Source organism: Dermacentor silvarum, chromosome 10 (assembly GCF_013339745.2).
Source record: "Dermacentor silvarum isolate Dsil-2018 chromosome 10, BIME_Dsil_1.4, whole genome shotgun sequence".
In the NCBI taxonomy this organism is placed as follows: Eukaryota; Metazoa; Arthropoda; class Arachnida; order Ixodida; family Ixodidae; genus Dermacentor; species Dermacentor silvarum.
In genome coordinates, this window is record NC_051163.1 from 154,011,778 (window position 1) to 154,037,887 (window position 26,110).

General features: G+C 44.5%; 1 protein-coding gene across 2 annotated transcripts in view; it reads left to right on the forward strand.

The window, feature by feature from the left end:
• LOC119431092 (BSD domain-containing protein 1-like) overlaps window positions 1–15,827 on the forward strand; it is a 46,512-nt gene extending 30,685 nt beyond the window's left edge. Inside the window, exons 9-10 of one of the 2 annotated variants that reach the window (XM_037698568.2) lie at window positions 11,275–11,372; window positions 15,376–15,827. In XM_037698568.2, the coding sequence (XP_037554496.1) occupies window positions 11,275–11,372; window positions 15,376–15,405 (128 nt within the window). In that variant the 3' untranslated portion in view covers window positions 15,406–15,827. The remainder of the gene's footprint in view (window positions 1–11,274; window positions 11,373–15,375) is intronic. The other variant, XM_037698569.2, reaches the window with a different exon arrangement.
• The last annotated feature ends 10,283 nt before the right edge of the window (window positions 15,828–26,110 follow it).

Here is a 26,110-nt window from a genome sequence, read left to right on the forward strand (position 1 = left end):
GCCGCGGGTCCGAGGAGTCGACACTCGATGAGCGATGTACCGACGCGCGAAATGCCAAGCCGCGGGCTCGAGGAGTCGATGCTCGATTAGCTTAGTCGCACAGTCCGAGGTGCCGACGCGCGAAATGCCTAACCGCGAGCTCGAGGAGTCGACGCTTGCGGTGCCGACGCGCGAAGTGCGTAGCCGCGGGTCCGAGGAGTCGACCCTTGTTGAGCGATGTGCAGACGCGCGAAATGCGTAGCCGCGGGCTTGAGGAGTCAACGCTCGATTTGCTTAGTCGCGCAGTCGGAGGCGCCAACGCACGAAATGCTTAGGCAAGGATCCGAGAAGTCCGCGCGCTATGTGCTTCATCGCCGAGTCGGAGACGCCTACGCGCGAAAGGCTTAGCCGCGTGTCCGAGCATTCCGTGCCCGAAGCTCGGTCGCGAAGTCCGCGTCACCGATGCTCGGAATGCTTAGCCGCGTGTCTGAGACGTCCACAAAAAGCGGGATCGGCCACGCTACTGCGATGTCCACATAGCGCCCGCTTTAACACTCGTCGAGATTACGGAAACTGTCCGAAGCTCGCGAGGAGACCGCAACAAGCGGAGCAGACGACACCATCACGGAGCGAGCACCGGACCAATGGCGAACCGCGCTGGAGTCACGTGGCGGGCGCGGCCAATCGGTGGCTCCGGCACGACCTTCAATCATTTTGCTTTTTGTGTGCTTGTTTCTTTATGGAGGAGATAGCTGAAGCGGCAGATTTGAAGACGGAGAAATGCGCTTTCCAACGAGACCAAGATGGCGGCGCTCGGCTGCGCCGTTCCGGAGATATCGTGGCTTGAAAAACGCCGTTCTTTCGCGATTTCCGCGCAATTTTTCGGCACCTTGGCTGATACAACAAATTTTTTAGAGCACTTCTACTTGGTTTTCAGTGATGATATTTCGGAATCAGGTAGAATAAGAGTTACAGAAACTGAAAATGTGATTTTCAAAAAATCGATTTTTTAGCCATTTTTTGCGATGCGAAAGCCGCGTCCCCCCTTAAATTAGAAATTTTGTGGGTGCAAGTTGGAATCGGCTGGCGCAAGACAGGGATAATTGGAGATTGGGGGAGAGGCCTTTGTCCTGCAGTGTACACAAAGATAGGCTGGTGATGATGATATAGTATTGATTTTAGCCATCAGAAGAGTAACTGTGCTATCCACATTGAGAATTGTGTCATGGCTGTGCATTTGTGGATGTCACTTGTTCGCCCAGTATTCCTTTTAGGGTTAGTTATACCAACTACAGTCGCCGACTGTTTATTCGGACTCGACGGGAACCGCGAAAAAATCCGAATAATCGAGAGTCCGAAAAAAAGGATTCGCCAGAAAAAAGTACCTTTATGGTCCCAGTGGATGGAAGAAATTGTCAATGCGCGACTGTACAGATGCACGCTTGCACGCAATCAGGTCAGCTTTATTTCCGACAGTGTCTGGCTATCGCTATAGACAGAGTCTTGTAATTGCCACGTCTCGTCGGCGCAGATGGCACAACAGGCGTCGGAGCCATTTCGCACTACGCGACGACTGGACGAGATCGAACAAGCAAATCAGGCCTAACACACTAAGGCTTCCATGGGTTCTCAAAGTGGGTTCCGCGGAACCTACGGGTTCCGCAGGCCCCTGCTCGGGGTTTCGCGATCCACTGATAAATTTTCCCTGGTTCCGCTCTCGACAAGTGTCTAAAACGGCAAACACGAGGTGCGCTTGATCCAAAGAACCTCCATTACCCATGCCCGAGTGTCAAAAAGCACATCACAGTGCGTAACAGCAACGCACGAACTGCGCAATAAGTACGCAAGCAGCTTGTAGCCACCCAACTTCTCAGAACGGGCAGCGCGCCTAAGCTTTCGCACTTGAATCTCGGAGGCCGTAGCTTACCACTATGCGCCTTTCTCCTATTTGTAGATAGGGTAGGTGCCGAAAAAAAAAAATGCGGAGCACCGCAAATGCGCGCCGCAGAAGAGCAAGAACGGCGTCGCGTCCAACCGAAACAAAGCGGCGCAGTCCGCATCGCCATGGTCCTCAGCGGCAATCGTATGCGGCACGTGACTGACAGCAACGCCGAAGCGCCTTGTGCCTAATTGTGCCTTTAAAGCCTTTATTCTTGCGTTTATCGCCGCGAGTACCACCGCGTTGGCAGCCAGCCGCGTGCCTCTGTAAGTGCGTAGTCGCTATCTCTGATCGCGTCGATAACCACCGCAATTTCGTCCGCAGCGGTTGCGGCAAATAGTAGTTTCGTTTTCACTCGATGCGCGCATCGGCTGCCTGCCTTCACAACTGCATCGTCGCCTCCCATGGCAGCGTCGATAGCGACCGCAGTTTCGTCCGCACTTCTTGCAGCGAAAGGTAGTTTCGTTTTGACTTGGTGCGTGCGTCAGCCGCCTGCCTTCTGAACCGCAAGGCCGCCGTCCATGATCGCGTCGATAGCGGCCGCGGTTTCGCTTTGACTCAGTTCAAAGCTGTCGAAGATAAAAAGCACCGGCTATATCGCGATGGACGGACAATTCGTTAGCGAGCAGCTGAGTGACGAATAAATAATCGGGGTGTGCGCCCGTTGTTGCAAAGCGCGTCTCAGATGAACACGCGCGCCGCGAAGGATGTCACGAGGCCTTCGCCGCTGCTAGCGCTAATCAGTCATGAGATGAAGAGAATTTCAGCTTCCGCACTGGTCTTGTGCTAAATAGAAACAAGATTTGACGATTCATTGAGTAAATAAAATCGTGTTGACGTAGTGAAGCATTTGTTTGTTTTCTTGATACCCTCGATAATTCGACATTCGGTTATATCGGGGGGGGGGGGGGGGGGTTCCTTGGCACTTTATGGAGCTTAGCAGGATACCCTGGGATGAACGTACTTGAGAACCCCTGCACTAAGCAAAAGAGCGAGACTTGAAAGGTAGCTCTTGACAAGGCCTAGGTCACGTAACAACTGACAACGGAAAGGCCGAGCACCGACTTCCAAGCACACTGGCTTGGCCTGCTGTTTGGCCGCGGTATACAGTCAATGGATAGTGGACTGGCTAAATCCGAAACACGACAACCAATAGGTGCAGCCAACAAAAGTATAGCCTTCGAGATCGGCAACTGACACTCGTACGTGCTGCGTGGATTTAGACACCAGCAATCCAACCATAGCAAGCGCGCCCTTTCAGTGCTGGCAACCTAGCAAAATGTAAACATCGCGGCCAGCTTGTCGTGACCGTATCGTGGCGTTCGACGTCGCATCTGACCAGGCCGCCGGCCGAAGTCCGAAAAATCGAACGGCGCGCTGTAGAGCGTCCGAACTATCGGTCGTGGTTATACATTACTTCAATGGGACGAGTGGCGGTGCCGCGAAGGTGTCCGAATAAACGAGCATGTCCGAATTTTCAGCGTCCGAATAAACGGTCGGCGACTTAGAAGGTTCCTACTGTCAACTCGGGCTCCATGGTTAGATGTGCTTCAGATGTCATGATGTTTTGTGGTGTACCAGTGTTAAGTGGCAGCAATGAATGACACATTGGGATTTGGACAAGTAGCAGCAGCCATGCCTGCAAACCCGTGTTTTTGTCCATCTTCTCAGCACTGTTTCCCCGAACCTGATCTGCATGCTGCTTTCCCAGGCTGTGGTTTCTGCACCTCAGATTGCACCACCCCTATTGCAGCTGCATTGCTGAAATCCCCCTGGTTATTTGTCATCTTTTAATAGTACTGCAGTATAACCTCGGTGATACGAATCTTGCGGATTGCGTGAAATATTCGAATCGCCCAAAATTTGTATCGTCAAAACATACACAAAATCAAGAAAAATTGAGTTTATCTTGAGCAAAAAAGAAATGCCTAATAGTGGAACCTCGTTAAAACGTTCCTCACTGCTGCGTTTTTCCGGCTGCTACGTCGCGTTTTAGCAGTCCCGACCTAAATCCTACATTGACTTCCATGTATTAAGTTCCCCTTGCTACATCGCCAATCTGTAATTTTCCTGCATCTTACGTTGCATTTGAATGTTGCAGTCACATAAATTTAGCAGTGCAGCCAGTTTGCACATTGCAACAAGTCACCAGTGCATTGCAACAAGCGACCGAAACATTGCAACAAGCAATCTGGCATGTTGCCGATACAGAGCGGCTGCTGTATCTTAAAGGCGATCTGCAATGTGCGCAAAGTGCACGCCTGCGCGGGCCTCATCTTCAAAACGATCCGCGATGTTGACAAAGTGTGCCTAGTGCTGGATACCTTAGTATGCACTGTGCTTTTGAAGGTTAGTTCGCTTTGAAGCGAGAGACAGCGCAAAGGTCAATTCGCTCTCTGCTTCTGCCGCACTTCCTTACCCCAGCGTTTTGACACAGTTCTCGCGGTCATCGAGCGAGATGTGTTCGTGTTTACCTGTGCATGCGTGAAACCGTGCTTGTTAATTTAGTTGGTATGCAAATGCTTACAAGCTTATGTGGCCAATAAAACTAATATCCTTAATTCGTAGAGCTGTCTACTAATTTGCTATCGTAATCGTTGCTTCACCTTTCGGGCGAAACTGCCACTTTTTTTCGCGGTCCCTTGAAAAACAGGTCAGCGGGGTTCTATCCGTGTGCATTTTCTTCTTGCCCAAATCGTAAACGATCGCCTTCTCGAAGACATAAAAGTGCACGCATGTGATCTCACGAATGTTTTCACACTCCACTGAACGCCTCGGCATGTCGAGTGCAGGGAGTGTTTTAGCCATCGTGGCTGCTGCCGCGGTCGTCGTTGCTGCAGCGGTCCTCGTCTTCTTTCTCGCTGGTCAAAGCATCCGCTAGGCTGTGATGTGGTCCGGTCCGTTTGATGGGGGGACCAATGAGAGATTGCGCAGCCGCGTGACGTAGTCGGTTGCTTGGCGACTGTGGATTCCACCCAGATCCCACTGTGCTGGCTTGTCTGTGCCAGTTACTCTGCCGTCTCAGCCGCCGCCTCCGCTGCTGCTCACGCGTTAGTACGATCTGCACTTGCACGGCAACGTGTTCGTAACAGCCGATGTTTTTCATATTAATAGCAATGTATTTCGGCCGGGGAATCTTTCAGATTCGTGTCACACCGAAATTCTTACCAGCCGTGATCGTATCACCGGGGTTTTACTGTATCTGTTTTTGCACCCAAGAGAGTTTCGTGCAAAAATTACTAGAGAAAACTGTGAGGCTCTGAATATGCAGCTACACTCCAAGAAAAGTTTGCATCCTTTGTGGCTTATCTTGGTCTCGAAGCAGTAATGGTCATCTATCTTGCATGTCTTTCCTTTCTTTATAGGGACTGACAACCAAGTTTTATGCTACCCTCCTTTTTTTTTCTCCCATTTTCGCCAGGTTGCTTGTAGGTGGGCGGTGTTAGGGGAGGGCATCATGGCATTTAAGGTCTCTTGTTGCAGAAATGTTCTAAATTTACACATATTGTTACACGGTGGCATCTTTGTTAGTTGATTGTAGGTGGTAGAATTTTCACAAAGCTTTGACTTGTATTCAGGCAATCTTTCATTGGATAGTGGAACAATCTAAATCCTGTAATGACAGTGTCCGCTGTCCATCGTAGTAGCAGCATAACCAGTTATAGTGACGGGCTTGAATGTTTTTAAGCAATGCAGCCATCTCCATGACTGTGTACACAAGTAATGAACTTTTAATCAAAATGGGTGGATTGATCTTGGAAGCATGGGCATACTAACTAAATTACCAAGCAAGGTGTCACGTGCGCACAAGCAAACATGAACGCATCTCACCCGATGACCGCGGAATCTCGCTGTCGAAACGCTTTAAGCGTGGCAGCAGCAGCGAGCGAAATGACCTTCGTGCTGGCTCTCGCATCAATGCGAACTAAGCCGCGAAAACACAGCAGATTGCGGTCTCTGTCCCATTAAATATTGAGCTTGTTATTCGCTATTTTCAGACGAACCTTGTTGTTTATTTGGGCTGTGCTCACTCGATGGGCAGGATTTATCAGGAGGTTCACTGCGCTGTTAGCGAAGGGTCGCTGTTTCATATTTTATTGCTTTATTTACTTTGTACACATGTTTCCATTATTAAAGAGCACTGCAAATTTTTCGCTTTTTGCACGTTTCTTTTGCACTGGCTCACAAAATTCTGATCATTCGCAATGTTATCATGACCATTATGACATTCTCATTCTCTCGCCTCCTTTATGTTTAGTTCTTCCTTACAAGCTACTCATGCACATGCAAGCTTTAATATTTGTGGCACACTTGCTTTTGTCATGCTGGCACTGTCTTTTGTCTTCAGTACGTCGCTGCGGCTGCTTTTTCGTGCTAACTGCAGAGCTGCATGATTATCATCTCTCTTTGTATCCTGAAGGCAATGTTTGATATCTATTAATTGTTCATTGGTTGGTTGCTGCCTCTGTAAGCTACTCTTATGTTGTCAATTATCATTGGCCAATCATTGTGTCGCTATTTTTTAAATATTTGTCATGCTCAGCAAGACAAACATCACCCTACAGTTTGAACACAGTTTTCTTTCTTGTTGTCGAAAGCATTATTTTCACCCATTTTTTGCATCCAGGTGTCTTCTCTATCCGTGGTGTAATGCTTTTTATCACTGGTATCATTTGAAATCACCGATTTCGCTTGGTGTCTGCGTCGTGCCTATATGGCTTACTAATGAAAAGAACAAGTTGTTACTTGTATCTTGGCTTTATTGCAATGGACGTACACAGTGATGTTCTTGCCATACATCTCATGCTGTTTTGTTATTTGTTGTGCCACATTGTCGTTCTGTGAAGTTGTATTTATCATCCTAGTGCTTTCACTTTACATTTTGATTTCTTTCATTGGTCAGTTTGCTTCCGAGGCATTCTTTCACACTTTCAAGGTTTCCCTTTCCTGCTTTGTCTTTTGCTTCTCTTTTGTCTGTTACATTTGTTTTACTTCTGCATTAAGACAGGCTTGTTTGTACAGAGCAGGCCTGAAAACATTGCCAGTTGGTAATTAGTCACACCACAAACTTAAACAGATTGTTAAAAAAAGATGTGAACGTGGACCATATCTCCTTATTTTCTTATTTTCTTTACCCGCCGTGGTTGCTCAGTGGCTATGGTGTTGGGCTCTTAAGCACGAGGTCGTGGGATCGAATCCCCGGCCACGGCGCCGGCATTTCGATGGGGGCGAAATGCGAAAACACCCGTGTACTTAGATTTAGGTGCACCCAGGTGGTCCAAATTTCCAGAGTCCCCCACTACGGCATGCCTCATAATCAAATCGTGGTTTTGGCATGTTAACCCCATAATTTAATTTTAATTTCCTTATTTTCTTTTTTTTTCATTTCGTTGTCTGTTTCAGTTTGCGCTGTCTGTCATGAACGTGGTTGGTAGTCATACATGGCTAAGTTGCAGCATGTGCAAAGGTGATGGACACGGGCAAATTGATGCAGAATTGCACAACCCTTGCAGACGCCGCTTTATCCTGTTGATTGAAAACTTACTTTTGCCACATTTCTTGCATCTTAAGAATCATAGATAGTGTACAGCAACAGAAAAAATTAAGAATTTTCAATTCTTTAACGAGTTTTGTCAGTTTTACAGAATGTGGACTCCACACGAAAACTCACTACGGGAATATCAAATATGAGAAGATCAACTATTTCGTGTATTGAAAGCTTGAAAAGCACTTATCCAGCTGCTTGAATATTATGCCTGGTGCATGACATTGTGACAAACAATGAAAGGAGTGAACCCGCTACATACAACAACATACCGACACCAAGCAAAAACACCCAACCGTCTACCTTCCCCCTCATTTTACTAAAACTTTTGCGCATGTTATCCAAAATTGCTGCACAATTCCAGTCATAAGTGTTTCAAGATATATGCGGCACATTTTAAATATGATTACTGTCATCAGTGCTTTTGCTGTTGATGCACTATCTTGGTGTACACAAGCGTCTGAAAGGGTGAAGATGCAAAACTACAGAACCCTCTTGCATCGAAGATTGTGCACATAGATGTGTTACTCAGCAGTCCATGAAAGCAACATGACCGATTTCCTTTCTTTTTTGTTTTGCATGTGTATGTGCGCGTGTGTGTGCGTGCGTGCACATGTGTGTAAGCCTCATCTTGAATAATTGGCTTGCTTCAATTTAGCACGTGCTTGCCATTGTCATTCGGTTGCACATTGTAGTGATGGAGAAGTAGCAAGCACTGTGAAAAAAAATGTGTGTTCAGCACCTGAACCCTTTAATGGGTGAACTTAGGCCCAGAAAGTTGGGTTGAGTGAATATTCGAACTGCTTGAACAACAAATCAAATACAGTGGAACTCCGTTGATATGTTCCTTGTTGTTGCGTTCTTGCGGTCCTGACCCTAAATCCAATTAAGACTCCCTTTTGTACGTCGCCATCCCGTAATGTTGCCGCATCTTGTGCTGCGTTTGAACGCGGTGGTCATGTAAATGTAGTGGTGAAGCCACCCAGCACATTTCAACAAGCGACCGTAGTTGCACAATCCAGGCGCTGCACAGGCATATCGAGAGAAAACGTGCGCAGAGCAGTTGGCGAAGCACCCTGAAGAAAGGTGCATTGCATAAAACCTACCAGGAACCATGCACACTGGGTCAGATCTGCCGAGCGCAGGGCTACATTTATTTTGAGGTCGGCAAGGATCTTATATGTGTTGCCTAGTTGCCGATTATCTTTAGTCAGCTTCGCCGCAATACAGCCGTGTTATGCGGCAAGGCATATACAAAATATTGTGGTGAAACATATCAAGAGTTGAAAGGAGCCACTGCCACAGAACATGGTATGTGCCTCTTATTTTACACGTGCATACACACCATCCCTGGTCACAGTACGAGTGCCGAGATGCGTAATAACTGTACTGGCAGCCATTCAAAGCTGTTTCTAACGTTGCTGTGGCATTTTGCCGCCTTCCTCACGGTTACATGTTCCCGGCTGTTACGTTTTTTCCGCGGTCCCTTGAAAAATGTATCAACAGGGTTGTACTGTATTTTTCTATTCGAACTATTTGAATATTGACTATTCATAAATACAGGTATTTTTAAAACTATTTAAATTTCTGACTGTGCACATTCAAGCGTAAACTGGAGAAAAAGTAAGATAAATTTTATCTAGATAAATTTTTCTGAAATGAAATTTCATTTGTGAGTCGGTGCTTGTTTGCATGGCCTTTGCCCCTGTCCATCACCTTTCTGTGCACTGCAGTTTGGCCATGAATCATTACCAGCTCACCCAGTGTTTATCCTATTTCGCGGGGTGGGCTTCCATCTCTGTGTGATTGGCTGCACACATAGCCGGCAGTAGGAAGAACACGGGACAATGCCGACACTGGTGCTGTCTTCTGCCGGCTTCTGGTGGCATGCCAGAAGTACCTACGCTTGCTTGTGTCACTTGAGTTTCACTTCTTGCAACCGCTGCAGCTTGTCACTCCAGTCTTCCATGTCAAGCCTCTTGAGCTTCTCTGAGTTGTTATAAAGTGGCTCCTGTCCTTGTCAGTGCTGTCTGCTCTGTTGGCTGTGGTCTTTTTTTCCCATCCCAATCAGTGGAAGGGCAGCGAAGGAAAACGCCTTTTCAAACTAGACTGGTCAATTGCAATTTTGGAATAGCCGACGGATTGTTTTTACTATGGGGCAGAAGATTGGTGTACCAGGAAAGTGTTGATATGAATGCTTGAAGCAATATTCAGATCTATCCCGTTAAAGAGATCAGTTCAGTATTCCAAAATAATGGATGCACCAGTTTCACTGAGAACAGAGCTTCAACAATTGAGAAAATGAAGTAAGTTTGAGAGGGAGGTGGGCACCATCGCTTAGAAAATGCAAAACCGGCTGTTGCTGACTATGTATCAGTCTCAGAAGTTCTGAGGCCAAACTTGTCGTGAACAGTCTGGACACAGTCATGTGATGGTACCATATTCCCTAGCACCAACCTACTTGTTTGGTATAAAGGTCTCTGGAAGTCTAGTGACCTTTCTACATTGTTAGATTAGCCCAGCAATAGGACTGCTGCCATGTGGCTTTAAGTCTGCTCTGACTACGAGTGCTCTGGCCTGGAAACGTTTGTGACTGAGGGAACTTGCACTGGTTTCTCTGAAGTTTGGTAAATGATTAAAGGAAAGAGAAATTTTCATTGGGCTTAAAATTCGAAAAAAAGTGCTGCTTAGCCATGTTTAGCTGATTTTGCGACAGACTCGCTGCAGCACGACTGCTGTTATAGGGAGGTGTACTGTAAAGACTAATACAGCACTGTGCTCTCCTGTTGGTACCGTATTTGAGTACATGTGGCGCCCTCTGCGTGTTGTCTTTTGACTCCCTAGTGTAGCAGAGCATGGCTTCCAAGATAATTGACATGGAGCACTTCTCCTCCGGCTCTGGCAATCTTAAGGTTATAGATGAGGTGTATCCTCGTCTGTCCGTAGGAAATTGAAATTGAGCAAGGGCGCATGCTGCCTCTGGTTATCTCCTCCATCAGCCTTCTCTTGCCACAGATGGAGTGCCTGTAAATTTTTGGAGCGTAATCTATCGCTCTTGCGCAAATTGTGTATCTTTGGGAAGGCCAATTTTTGAAGTAGTAGCTTTGCCGATTGTTGCAGCATCTGGTTGGAGCGAGTTATTGAAACGAAGAAAAGAAAATAAGGTAACCCGCATTACATTTGCAAATAAAAGAAACCACTCATGGGGGGTTGGCTTTTCTTCCACAACGAATAAATAAAAGAAATAGCTGTTGAAACGTGGCAGCACGCAATGGCGGCATCACTTTCATGATTCCGGCCTGTCATTGCTGTAATCTTTCAGGTGTTTGGAACAGCCTTCAGATACAGTGTTCAAATAGGTGGTGTTCAAAACTTGGCAGTCGTGACATTCTTCTAGTACTTGCAGTGCACAGAAGCATGGCCTTCAGGATTGATGGTTGTTACTCAAGGGAGCCGTTGCTGGGAAGGGGTGCAATGTAGACACGACCTATTTTCAATCTTCTTCTGTCTCAAAAACACTTCAGGTGTCCCAAAAGAGCAGTGTACCAGTCTAGGATTGATGTAGAGTTTTTCCTTGCAACCCTGTGCCTTGTGCTCCTTGGATCTCCTTGGAGCCTTATCTTTGCCTCATGGAAGCAATCAGCAGACTGTCTTTCTGTGACATGCTTTGTACATAACCTTCTCTGCGCCCGACTCTTGACCTCATCTTAACTGCCCTGTTGCTCTGTTTTTGTTCTCTTCAATGGCCCCCTGACCCCTCCCGAATCTCCTCCTCTCTTCCAACTGCTGACCCCTCACCCCCTCCGTTCAGACCTTAGCGACTGGGAGGAGTTTGAGCTTGAGTTGGCGGACACGGACACTCCCACCACTGCTTCCGTTGCAAAACCGGCATCCCACTCTGCCTCTGAGGTAAAATAAGTGATGGGCTTGGCACGTTGACGGTGCCACCTTCAACCACTGTACGGTACTTCATAGTACCGCTGTGAATTGCCGCAGTGGCATTGCTAATTCTGGAGGAGCCAATTAGACGGTTATAGCTTTTTGCTGCTGCAAACTTGCAAGAACTGTGTGGATGTGGGCTTCATGTAGTGCTGAACTGTAGCTTTCAGTGCACCGACCCCGGATTTGCTTAATGGGAGGTCTAACACCCAAGGGCTATGCTTAGTCCTTTCAGTGTTTTGTTATACGCTCTGCCTCTTGTGCCTCTGGGCAGCTAACAGACATCTGAATGGTGATATTGCACCATGTGGTGCATGCAAGCCATTACTGGAGGCACTACTAAACAAGAGATGTAGAGTTGCATGCACGGGCTGAGCTATAACAGTCTTGCATCTCGTTTATCAGCAAGATGACATGGTGGCTACCACAGTCTGTGTGCTCCCATGTTGCATGTAATAAACTTGTGCTCTGTGCACTTGTTCAATTGTTCTAAGAATGCTTGTGGTGTGCAGTAAGCTGCAGTGCAGTTAAAGGTATGAAAAGTCCTTTCGGAGGGACATAGGAAAGCTGCAAAATAAAGCAATGTCAGGATCTAGCACACCATTGCTACATTCACATGATATTAATTCATAGTTCCCCTTGAAGTGGAACTCTTGGAGAGATTTATAGAACACAGCCAAGCTAGCAGCATGTCCCTTGCAGCAGCCACACAATGTTCTCAGGAACCACACCAGAAATCGTCATATGACTGAATGGCATTTTGCACCATTGAAATGACCAGTGACATGGTCGGCACTCAAGCAAGGGCACATGTTTTTCTTTTTCTAAAAACTTACTGCGATGCTACTGACTGATTTGGTTTTAACAGCACTAAAGTCTGGGCTACACGGAGCAAATCACCATGATGAACTTCGCACAGCAGAAACAGACGCGATGGCATGACGCTGATTTTCACTGGCTCGGGCTACATGAAGCACAAATGAGGCAAACGCTGCTGCGCATTCGCCGCCTTGCTGTAAATGTTGTCTGACTCAATTAATGTTTTTTGTAAAACAAAAAATTAATAATAAAAAGATTTTCATTCTATTTTGTTAATTGCCAAGCAATCTGAAACGCGTTTGCAAATGGAAAAAGGAAAACCTGCAGCGGCTCACAACTGGCCGCCGGTAGTCAGTTGGAGATCACTCCTTGCAACGCCTGGCAAGCGCGTCTCTCACATTTGCCCCTTTTGGCGGTGAAATTTGCCAGTGAAATTTTTTTTTTTTTGCCTGAGCCAGATCTGTTGCTGGTGCAACATTTTTTTGGTGCTGGGTGGTGGGAATTTACCGCTTTGACGCCGTTTTTTCGCTCCGTGTAGCCAAGTTCCTAAAGCCTTGCCTTGATACATAGGCCTATATGTTACAATCCCTATTTTGACATGTTCAGGACCACCAAAAGTACCCGGCAGCTGAGATGTGTAGGCCAGTGTATGTACTATAGCGGGAGCATACGAACAGGAACATGGGAGTGCATATCACGTAGCCTCTAACTGCAACTTGGGGTGACGCTCAGCAGCCGCCATAGAAAAGAAAGCAGGAAGGGAGGGGATGTTACTGTATTTACCTGGTTCTGATGCCCACTTCAGGGAAATTTATGTGTAGGACACGCATGTTAGAGGTGAGTATGAAAGCCAAAACTGCAGTAGGGGGTGTCCAAATCCCAGCCCCCTAATCTCAGTTCCCCCCTTCCAATCTCAAAGACCATCTGTTAGGGGTAAATAAATATGTTTATTAGAAAGTAGCCAGCCTCCTCGGCTGGTAGGTCAGTTACACACCCCCAAGTGGCTGTGCAGGTGCAGCGCCATCAACAATCACAGCACCATGCTTTGCTGTACTGTGGGTGCCAAGAGCCTCTGCGAGGGCCGGCAGTTTGTCATCATTGAACGCCACCTACAGCAGGTGTCAAAATTGCAGGCTGATTTCATGACATATTGCTATTTCACTCTCTTACCACAAAAACCTGGCCCAGGTACAATCAAGGTTATTGCATTTTAACTTTCTTTAAGTGGGGTGTGCATTGCAATTGGGGTGCAGTAGAATCTAGTATATACAGTAAGTTTACCAGTGGCACTCCCACCACTGTTTAATACTACAGTGCAAGTGGAATCTTATGTCAGCACACGTTGCTGGTTCGATCAACCCACCCTGATTTCCGTCCATGCTCATATTTATATTGTCACATTGTAGTAACAGTGAACAATAGAACTGCCAAAAACGCCCAATTTTAACTATCGGGCGAGCTTGTGATAAATGATGGATCCATGTCAGTATCGTCATTGACGTTGGGCATTGTCACAGCAGTGATTTCAATGCCTTACCACTTACCAACCATACCTAACGGCTTTATCACAGCCAGCTGCCTACGAGGTGCTCCTTACGTTTTAGAAACACTGGTAGAGTGGGAGCGCCACCAAATAACGTAACGGCCCTTCACTTTCCACTTTGCTTTCAACGGTTGCCACTGCCTATCACTTGAAGTTGGGTTTGAGGCTACCTCGCACGTGCTGCGTGTTTGCTTTCATAGTGTTCACGACAGCATGCCTGTTTCTGCATTCTCTGGCTGGGTGACTAGAGGAGCAACACTGCCTTGCACATTTCTGCTCTCTGGCTTCAAGTACCGCTGGATCCATTTTCGAGGCTACTGGTTCTTTACATGCGCTGCCATAAAAATGCGTAAAGTGGGAGTGTGCTGTGCAAGAGTATGTTTTTCAAGGCCAAGTAGTGGGCCCAGATCGCTGAAAGGAAATGTCCAGAACAGTAAATGTGGGTTGGGGTGTATGTGGCAGTTTCTCCCAAACCCTGGGTGGTAGCTTACTATTATTCTCGAGGAGAATAAAGTTGGCACATTCTACCAGTAGTCTAAGGGATCGTAACTTGGAGAATAAACTTAAGAAGCTAGGGGACCACACAAACAATATAATGCTAACTGAATAGAAACATCAGTTTGGAAAACTCATCATAGGTAATATAAGGGTTTTGATTCACACATCATTAGTGACAATTTTATATGGTTAAACAGGAATTGCACGAGGTGGTGGGATCAAATCTCGGCCGCCATGGCCACATGTTGCGATGGGGGCGAAATACAAGAACGCCCATGTCCCGTGCATTTGGGGCACGGTAAAAGATGACCAGGTGGTCAAAATTCATCCGGAGTCCCCCACTATGGCGTGCCTCATAATCAAATGGTGGTTTTGGCACATAAAACCCCAGAATTTGTAATTCAAAATGTGAATCACTTTTCGAAAGGTATTCACCAAACTCTTTGCAATCGACATGATCAGTTGTCATACATTTGCCTATCTTGTACTCGTGCCACTGCTACCGCAGTAATAATTGGTACTTGCAGGCCATACAGGTGGCTGCTTCTTTGCTTGATGTTCTTTCTCAAATTTTTCGAAGTACAGTGCCAGTAGATTCACTGAAATTTCTAGCAGATTTTAGCAGTTAGAGGAGATCTATACACAATGCCTTAGGTGCAAGGTGATTAACCCTTCAGAGGGTTAATCAATTGGTGCTTGCTGAAAGATTTAGTTTTACAATATGGTCCCTGATGCTGTCTTCGATGTGGGGATAATTCGGGGGCACTATTCTTAGGCAATCACTTTCGTGAGGTTTCGCACGACTTGGCACTGGACATGCTGAAGTAAACAGCTGACAGCGCCCTTTGCATTGTGTGAGGATAACAAGCTTGGCACTGCACCATAAATACTGTCGGCCGTATATGCTGATACATGCAGTGCTGAGTCACCCGAAATATCTCAAAAGTGAAAATATATCTGAAAGTGATTGCCCAAGGATACCACCCCAGTTTAGCCCCCCGTCCTGGGATCTTTTTGGGCGAAGAACTAATTGTGACATTAACTGTGCAATGTCGCCAATACAGTGTGAAGGAAATGTTGTTTCTGCTGGTGTCTGTTTCTTATCTTTTGCAGGCTGATGATGACTGGGAGAAGTGGGAATGACTGAGAGTGCATTGTGTCCATAACAAGACTCAGAAGATGAAATGCAAATACCCAGGGATGTACACATACACATGTTTGCACGAGAGGCTTGGTTATTTAAAGCGAAGCTGACGAAGAGTGCAAGGCGAACGGGCTGTTGCAAGAGCGGACGGGAGGGCAGAAAAAAAAAATTGTACCATATCTTCGCCGATTGTGTGCCAGCCAGTATTGTTTGCTAGTGGCATGGCTTTTTTCTTCTTGTTTTCTTTTACCAGTATAAAAGGAAGGAAGGAAGGGGGGAGTGAGGGTTACAGGGCGTGATTTGTGTTTCCTTTTTTTTCTTTTTTTTTCTTTTTGCTCTGTGACTCCAGCAACTGGAGTGGGCGGGAGTAAAAAAAAAAATCTTTGGAAATGTTTAAATAAAGTTTAACTTCGACATATGATTCTGTTTTGACTTCATTCATTCGTGTGCTCATGTTGCTAGCACACTTTTTAAAAACCCTCTAAGTGTTTTGGACGAGCTCAGCTCGTCAATGCAATCCTGGTTAATCTTGGTTTGGACGAGCTCTGCTCGTCAATGGCAATAATCCCGTTTTCAAAGAGATTTCGACAAGTCAGCCCGTCGACTTTGTTTTTATTATACTACATAGACGGCTGTAGGGCGAGTATTTGAAATCGGTGGTTATTTCGGTCTTTATTTTGTTTTACTACATTACAACACTTTTTTTCAGCACCTCGAAAGCCACGTTAATTCATTCTTGGTGTTCTACAACATAGATGGCAGCCATTTCATCGGTGCTGTAGGGGCATGTTTATTTCGGTCTTTGCTTTGTACTACCTAGATGGCAGCATTTGTCAGAACTCAAAGCCCGCGTTTTTGGAATGGCAAGCTTTTTGTGCATTATCTCTTCTTTCTTACAAAAGTAATCCAGCACTACTTTTTCAAGATGACGACAAAGACATGACAGGATGGGCGCTCGTCCCGTCAGGTCTTTCTGTGTCATCTTGAAAAAGGAGCGCTGGATTACTTTCCTAAGAAAGAAGAAATAATGCGTCACCAACTATAGCCCCGCAACGTGGCTCATTAAGCTTTCTGTGCTTTTCGTTGGATTTGGAACGATGGCGTCTACCACTGACACAGCTTGCACATGAGTTGTCAGTGCAAAAGGAACCTGCTGTTCAGCTCTGGCCTGTCTTAGAAGAGCAAGAATGCTCGAAAAATTTCTTTGGTGAAGAACTTTGCTTTGCAGAATAGTTTATTTTGAAACGAGTACAATAAAGCATTTTTTTCTAGTTTCTAATACTGTTTGTGGCAATGACAAGTACATCTACTATATTGCAAAGGGATGAAGTAAAATGAGGTTTTGACGCTTAAAATATCAAGCAAATTGGGGTTGAAAAAGCTTTAGAATGCTTTTTGATAGAGTGAAGTTTGAAAATAAGTCATAAAATGAAAGCAACATAAGGCCACTTCAGGAGGGGTATTCTGTAGAGTCCACTTAGTGGACTGTCCATTTCGGCTGTCGCGATTGGCTCCAGCAGCATGAGCGAGAAGGAGCCAGCCAGTCTCCTTCTCGCTTGTGCAGCTGGAGCCAATCGGAGACAGCCAAAATGGACAGTCCACTAAGTGGACTCTTGCAGAATACCCCCCCTAGTCGAAATAAAACACAAGAGGAACTGCATTCACCACGGAGGTAAGCGAGTCAAACGTCATGAAGTTGCATCCCAGATGAAAATACCGTCATATATCTAATGTTCTTTATAAGCGTAAACTCGTTGCATGCTGGTATCAATCAGAAACACTTGAGGCTCACTTTGTTATATCCAATGATTTGTTACATCCGTGTTCGCTATATTGAAGTTTCACTCGACCATATAGCTTCCTGTGCTTTTATAGAAAACTGACTAATTGGAACGATGTTCAGTTACTGCAAAAGGTACAACAATATGTAGTGAGTGGAGCTATATATGTATCTGTTAAACTATTAAAGAAGGTATATACAGGGTGTTTCATTTTAGCTGCATCAAATTAAAAAAAATTGCCTGTGGCAGATAGCACAATTATAATCCTTGATCTAAACTACTCGATGAGGCGGCCATTACTTCCACTAGAAATCAAAACGCCTAATTGAATAATTAACATAAGTACACTAACTTTTTAATTATTTTACGGCACATCCTTCAATCTACGAATTATAGCCGCCGAGTTCGCAAGGCGTATCCGCTTGGAACAAATGGAAAACGGATAAACGCTGTTTTATGCATTGAAGCACAAAGTTAACTGGAACGCCCTTGCATTTCGTCGGACACATTGAAAATTATTACCTCAAAACTGGTTCAGTCCTGTAAATTCGTTTCAAGTCCTGTTTCAAGTCCATTCAAGTTTATAGCCTTGCGAACTCAGCGGCTATAATTCTTAGATTGAAAGATGTGCCGTAAAATTAATTCATTAAAAAGTTAATGAGCATAAATATGTTAATTATTCAATCGGGCGATTTGATTTCTCGTGGAAGTAATGGCCGCCTCATTGAGTAATTTAGATCAAGGATTATAATTGTGCTATCTGCCACAGGCAATTTTTTTAAATTTGGTGTAGCTAAAATGAAACACCTTGTATTATGGACAGGTCTTTTTGATAGGCTACTTCCGTTTTGCAGATTAAAAAAAAATAGCTCTATGTCTTGATTTGTTTTTGTTTTGCATTGGTGTGGTGCATTCTTCATGACGACCAATTCGAAGATGTCCTTATTTTTTGTGGGTGCTTCACTACACTTTGTTTTCTGCTTTCTAACTGCAGGTGGACGGAAGCCCTGGTGGGCTGTGTCGGCCTTCGTCACTGGAGGCACTAACTTTGAAGAAAATAAAACAGTATGCTTAGCCGTGGGAATGAGCCACAACAGACGATGTCTGTACGGTTGACTTCCGTTAATTGGACTTAGACGGGACCAACAAAATTGATTGAATCATCCGGTAGGTCGAGTTAAACAAGATGTATAAGATATGCCAGAACATCACCGATTCATTTGGCGATTCTAACAGATCTAACACGTCTAACACACAGAAGATTCTAACACATCTCCGAATGAAACGCGCCCACTTTCTATGTGTATAAGGCATAAAACTAACGTATAAAATAGATTAAAGTTCCTAAACAAATTAGAAATCTAATGCGCACCCAATTGTTTAGCAAGGAAGATATGTGTTGCACAATGGCGCCCGGTTGTTTAAAGTCGGCTTTGATGCATGGTTTTTAAATGCAGTTTTTTGGCAGTACACGTTATGCGGTAAAGCATACAAACGCCGTGGAGGCGGTTTTGGTTTCGTATCCGAGTGGCGCCGCGGAGGCCATTTCCGGCCCAATTCGGAAAAATAACGCCGCGGGTTAGAAGGGGGTAAATACCGTAATAAAACATTGTGAGCTACGGTTATCGCCTGGAAATCTCTCTAGGGCTGGCCAAAAACAATGCATTTTCAATGTGTTTTCAACTTCCAGTGCATCGCAAGCTCAGACCTTGCGCACCAACTCCGGCGGTCCAGGGAGCCTGTGAAGTAATCGGGAATCTTTGGTTCCCGACCGCTTCGTGGGCGATGCCCTCGGCGGGTTCCTAGGAACCCTCTTCCCAGGACGCAAATAAAGTTCATCTGTCTGTCTGTTTTGTCTGTCTGCCAGGGCCTTCAGTCGATCGGAATCGAATGAACCGAAAAATCAAATAAACCGGAGTCGAATTAGCGGGAGTCTGCTGTATATGTGCATTGTCTTCAGTTAACCTGCAGAGTTGCTTTAATTTGTCAATCTATAAATAGTAAAGGCATATTTGAATATCAAAATATATTCCAATCAAACATGAATATTGAAAAATGGCCTTTGTTGAATCGAATGCTGAATTTTTCCAATTTGTAAACAGTGAAATATATAGGTTACGTGGAGCCCTGTGGCATATGAGGTTTATTTGTGTTATTTGACAATTACTGTCAGCTGGATGTCGGGTCAACTTAAAAGCTTCTAAATGAGAAGCAATGGAGGGGTTATGGTATGTGCTATGACAATGACAGTAATAAGGAACAGCCCGCCGACACATGCTGTGTGGGCGTGTTGTGCAGGTCCAATATTATAGCACCATTAATTGTTTAAAGCAAGGGTCTCCTAACTACGTCTCGCAGCCGGTGGGCGGCGATCCTTCAGATGACATTTTACTGCATTGTAGGCCTATCCTTTTTTTTACGCCAAAACCAATTTTCGCATATCTGTTTATTCAGCGCGTTAATTGGTGCGAGCTCGTGTGTTAGCATGGGGAGTGAGGGATGCGACGAACCAGCACTTTCCAGAGAAGTGATTGAACCTGACTGCGCCGACATTGTAATGGGCTATGCCATACCTTTTGAGCATGAAATGATTTTAGCTCCCATTCTCCGCGACCTTCAAGTGACCTTGAGCCAAAAGCTAGAGCCGTTATCCGAGCTCTGAAACGAGAACATCGGGGCATCGCTGCTAGAACAAAATGAGATCATCTGGGCAACCAGTCAAAAGTTTAAAAAAATGCAATCTCTGGCCCCCAACCCTTTGTACAGGATCGCATTACATACGCTAGTTACTGCCCAAACAAGTTAGAAAAAATATTGCTTAGTTCTTAATGTTTGTTCAGAATATCACTCAAGCTGTAACTTCTAATACGCTGAAGTTTTATTTGTCATTTCCAATAGCGATGTTCAAAGGCACCATACATTTGATTCTCATCTTTTGGCGCTGAGACAGGGCTGCCTGTGCTCTTTTTAACGCCAGCGGTCCACCAGTTCCGCGGCGCGGGTTTTGCGTTGCCTCGAGAGATGGCGCCACGCTGCATGGTGCCTTAAATGGAGCCTCCATCAGGCACGTGTATTAGCATGGGGACTGACGTATGCGCTGAACCAGCGCTTTCCAGAGGAATGATTGGACCTGGGGCGCCGGTATTGTAACGGGCTTAGGCTTATCTTTTTTGCTGCGAAAACCAATTAACGCATATTCGTTTATTAATCGCGTAAACTGGCATGTACACATGCATTAGCATGGCGAATGATGTATGCGCTGAATCGGCACTTTCCAGAGGATTGATTGGACCTGGCTGCACCGCAATTGTATTGGGCAATAGGCTTATCTCTCTTCTTTTTTTGCACAAAAGCCAATTTGCGCTTGTTTGTTTATGCATTGCGTAAAATTGCATGTGTACGTGCATTAGCATGGAGAGTGACGTATGTGCCGAATCAGCACTTTCTGGAGGATTGATTGAACCTGGCTGCGCCGCCATTGTATTGAGCAATAGGCTTGTTTTTTGTTTAGCATGAAAGCCAATTTGCGCTTGTTTGTTTATTCATCGCATAAAATGGCATGTGCACGTGCATTAGCATGGGGAGTGATGTATGCGCCGAACTAGCGCTTTCCTGAGAAGCTTCGATTGGACCTGACTTAGCCGACATTTGGTGGACTATACGCTTACCTTTTTTTCCGTGATAGCCAATTTGCGCACATCTGTGTATTCATCATGTAAATTAGCGTGAGCATGTGTATTAGTATGGGGAGTGACGTATGCGCCGAACCAGCCCCTGAAACAATGTTTCGCCTGCCAAACACAACTAGCATGGCCAAGTTCACAAGTGCAAGCATCTCTACTGAGTTGGCCGTATAGTTACCAGCACGCACTAATCCACGTTCTGGCACATGAGTCGTAATGATGTTCCCGTGGGGTGCGCCTACTCAAAAGTAAAATTTCGAAGAATTACTTATGTACTGAGTACTTGTTTGCACCCTATATGCTGAACCATTTTGTGCCGAACCAGTTACCATTATTTTTTTCAGTTCACATATTGTTTGAGTTCAGGCATGTTCTAAGAATATCGGTTTGGGTTCAATTCCGGTTCGGTTCAACACCCCGATAAATGCTCATTGCTTTCATTTCCCATATGTATTTTTTACTCTTGAGCACCTTTTGATAAAGTTGTTCCTACTAAACCTTTACAAAATATAATTTTTCATTTATATTCAACCGTCAAACACCTACCTTTTCTGGCTTCGTTTTCTAGGAAAACTAAGCCTACTGGATTGATGCCTGCTTCACGATTATTTTGTTTTTGTCACTTCTAGATTTTGGAAAAACCGGCAGCCCAACTCCTACTTCCTGTCCACTCACTACCGCAACTACCCCCGCAACCCAAATAGTTTGACTTTTGTTACGCTACTTTATGCACCTACTTGTTCTCCTCTAATGGTGAGCTCTATCCCTTTCAGACGCTGTGTACACCATTGTGTTCACCAAGAGAGTGCATCAACAGCAAAAGCATTAATGAAAGTAATAATATTTAAAATGTGTCACATGTATCCTAAACACTTATAATTGGAATTGTGCCATAATTTAGGATAACATGTGCAAAATATTTTAGTAAAATGGGTGGAAAGGTAGACTGTTGGTTGTTTTGCTTGGTGTCAGTATGTTGTATGTAGCGGGTTCACTTCTTTCATTGTTTTTCACAATGTCATGCAGTAGGCATAATTTTGAAGTGGCTGGATAAGTGCTTTTCAAGATTTTCAATGCACGAAATATTTGTTCTCATATTTAATGTTCCTGTAGTGAGTTTTCGCGTGGAGTCCACATTCTGTAAACTTGACAAAACTCACTAAAGAATTGAAAATTCTTAATCTTTTTGTGCAGCTGTACACTTTCTATGATTCAGACGATGCAAGAAATTTGGTGAAAGAAAGTTTTCAATCCACCGTATAAAGTGGCGTCTGAAAGGGATATAAACACTGTCCAGAAAAACAGTTGTCCTTACAAAAGGTCCTCTGACAGCTGTTGCTGCATATTTGAGTAATTTGTGATGTTGGCATGTAGTTACACTGCATTCTTAGATGCTAGTTGTCAAATCTCGCTATTGTGCAGCTCTCAAAACTACAAGCTGAAATTTCAGGTTTGGGCATTGATCAGATGATGGGCCTTGTAAGTGCAAAATAAGACAAATCATTAATGCAATTTCTGTAAATATTCTACCCAGTTGGCTCCTTAGGCTTGCGCGCGCACACGCACACACACAAAACTTATTCGTGATTCCCTAGAAGCTAATCCCATGACAGTTGACATTAATGTGCTTCTTAAACAAAAGAAGTGACACTTGTCTACAGGCTTCATGAATAATATGAAGTTTATTGTCAGACGATATACACATCACAAAAAATATATAGAACAGCAATACAGCAGCTCGTACAATGAAACAACAAGCGGGCAGTTGTCAATGCAGGCAAAACAATATGCATCGCACTTAGGAAAGCTTTAAGCCTGGTGTTAAATGCACTGCTGAAGCATGTCTAATCTATGCATATATACAGCTATTTACAGGTGCTTGATATAAAACATTGGTGCAACAGAGCCGGACAACCGGCAGCTGAGATTAACACAGCATATATATTATAAATAATTGTGTAAAAAGTGCACTATTATGGACAAACGAAACAAGAACAGGACAGTCCATACATAAAGCTAAAGAAATTTACGGAAGTTTATGTGACCCTAGTTAAATTTTGACCACGAAGGTGGGTATGACTAATGTCGAACTTCTAATCAATCCCGATAGGTCTCCTACTTGAAGGTCTTTTGATTTTGCTCTTCTGTTTGGTATTGTCCCATTTGTGTGTCACGCATCTACCTTTGTACACAACGGCAACAAAGCAATGATAACAAGACTTCTTGCTCTGCTAGTTAAGATCTGTGTGACATATGCATAATAGCCTAGACTAATGGCAAGACTGAAAGAATGCATCTGTCCCTTCTGCGAGTCTTGTATTCAAGTGAGCATCATATGCGAGGCAGTCAAACTAACAGCAGATTTCAAATTTTTCTGCGTTGGGTTGGGTGGGAAGAATTGTTTGGGTGACCAAGGCAATGACGAAATGAAGTTTAATACTCGGCACACTCTATGTACCATAATCTGTAGTGGGTGTCAACATTTCCAAGCTCGCGGCTCCTCAAACCCTCTTCCGAGAAGGCTAACCCGAGGGGCACAAGTTTCAAAGCAGAATATGCCACGACAGACATCATTGCTTTATAAAGATGTTGATGGCAATGCAAAGACACCGAGTGCCCGCAATCACCTCCACAAGTGAAATGCTATGCATTCACGAGGGAGGCGACAATAAATGTGCATCACGTCATGTAGGAATGCAAGGCACTGAAGACTTTCTAGGACAAATACCAGCCTAATTAAGGTAGTGACATCATTTGAGCACTGCGTCTGCCCATGGGCTAACGATAGAGACATCTAGTGCCTTGCTATGGAGCTTAGCATGCGAGTCTTCCATGGTGAGCCATACTTAGCACCATCTTCCTTCCTCTTACCCACTTTCCCAAATCAGCTTTGAGTGATCATTTGAATATATGTATTATTCTCTCTCTGCCCAAACTGTCTTCATTCGAAAGTAGCATTTGTTTCAAAGGTAACAAATGATATCTTATTACATTGGCCGTGCAGCTAGTAGCAGCATAGTAGATCGCTGAGTTGAAGTGACTGTTAAAACATCTCAATATTATGCTCCCATGCGACCACCTTCTTTGTGGCGACGCCACGACATGTAAGTCTCCCGAGAAATGAAACCGAAACGGGCCCATAGAAAAGCTATTGCAGTAAATTATTTAGGGTGTTCCAAGGCTTGCCAGTATTCTTTTCTGGTTTTTCAAGGTTGAGAACTTCCGTTAATTTAATTTACATTTTTGGAAATGCCATGCTAGCACTCTTTACATTAGCACACAGGGTTAGGTTGCACCTAAGAGGTTGAAACACTGCATTAGGTGTTTCAAGCTGAACGGATGGACGTATATTTGTCCATCCAGTTATGCTGTGATATGCGGAGATGTTGCCATTGTCACTGCACTGTTGCCTGCGGTTGAGGAAGCTTGCATGAAAATTAAATTTAAAAATTAAATTATGGGGTTTTACGTGCCAAAACCACGATCTGATTATGAGGCACGCCGTAGTGGGGGGACTCCGGAAATTTGGACCACCTGGGGTTCTTTAACGTGCACCTAAATCTAAGTACACGGGTGTTTTCACATTTTGCCCCCACCGAAATGCGGCCGCCATGGCCAGGATTCGATCCCGCGACCTCGTGCTCAGCAGCCCAACTTGCATGAAAATTGCAGGAGCCTCGCACAAAGTTGTGTACACTGGTGAGGAGGGTAAGTTGAGGAAGTGAGTGCTGTGGTACAAACTAGTTCGTAGCTGAAGGAACTGCCCAAAGCATGCTGAATTTCACTTTTCCTTTCTTCAAGCTGCCATTTTCTGCCATGTATGAATAGTAGGGGTACGTGAATAGCTATTTTTGAAACTGAATTGAATAGTACCATAAACGAATCGAATATTGAATACTTTTCGAACAGTTTTCTAATAATGAACAGCCGTTATTGCAAATAATATAAAACGATGCTCACATCCCAGTATTCATAAAGTTATCACGTTTCTGTCATTACAAAGTTTGTTACAAAGCGCTCTTAATTAAAAGCACAAATGGAGCATTAGGAGCAAACATACTCTTTTTTCACATGCACAGGGCTCTCCAGAAATGCGAATGATCGCTGTACAGCCTGTAAAGTATGGCTACTTAAGTGACGTAGCCTGCTCCACTGTGCAAGTTCTCATGTTTTAAGTCTAGACTATGCCTGAGGGAGTGGACATTTACCGTACTTTTACTCCAATTTTATGTTTACTTGGGCGCAGTTGACGTTTTGCAGTATTAAAATATATTTGCATTTACACATAGTGACTTTTCGATTCGAAGACCAAATTGAATAGTACACTATTCGATTCATTATTCGAAAGTTTCCAATGAATAGTGCTGTATGATCACGAGAAGTTGCACTTGGCAATGGTAATCCCAGCAAGGGGAAACTGAACATTATCAGTATTGCCAAAGAGGTTGTAAATGGCAGTTGGTCTAAGGTCTTTATAAGGTCTAAGCTTATATCCTGGGATTTTCTACGAAATTTAGAGTTTGATGAAAACTGGTCTGGGATGATCATGGCACAGTTGTGTGAAAGCATGGACACTGACCACATACAATACTTGAAGTTTAAAACAACAAGAGATGTTATGGCTCTGATATGGAAGCTTGTTTACTATTTTCTCACAAACAACTTTTGTTCGTTTAAACTTCTGTTATTTCATGAGGTCGGTGTTGGTGTTTCTTACACAACTGCGTGCCGTGGCTCTGTCTACAGCTTCAGGACTGGTATCCTGACCGTGAAATACAGCTTGCGAGGAAAGGAAATTGAGATAATGCTGAACAAACGGAACAAGCTTGCAACGTATTGTAGCTCGCAGGCAGCCTTCAAAACAGCAAGTGGTTAGTTGCCTTTTCAGATATACAAAGTGTGCACCATAGATGAAATATGATGTAATGATTTCAAGCCAACATGTAAAGTGATGTGCAGATTGGGTGCAGCCCTGCTTTATAGTAGTTAGATTGTTTACATAACGAGAAGGGATACGAATAAGAAACACTAGAGGGCAACGCTAAGTTGGTTCAGTATAGTAAAGTGTTTTTCCAAGCCCTGATCCACGTTAATATGGCTGTAAGCAGGAACTTATTGATGGAGAAAAGAAGGGCAAAGTTTTCCTTTCTGAATTTCGTACTCTAACCACGGCATCGGTACATTACTACGACGTTATGGATTTCAAAGTATGTACTTCTAAATGTCATGGACATTTTCGT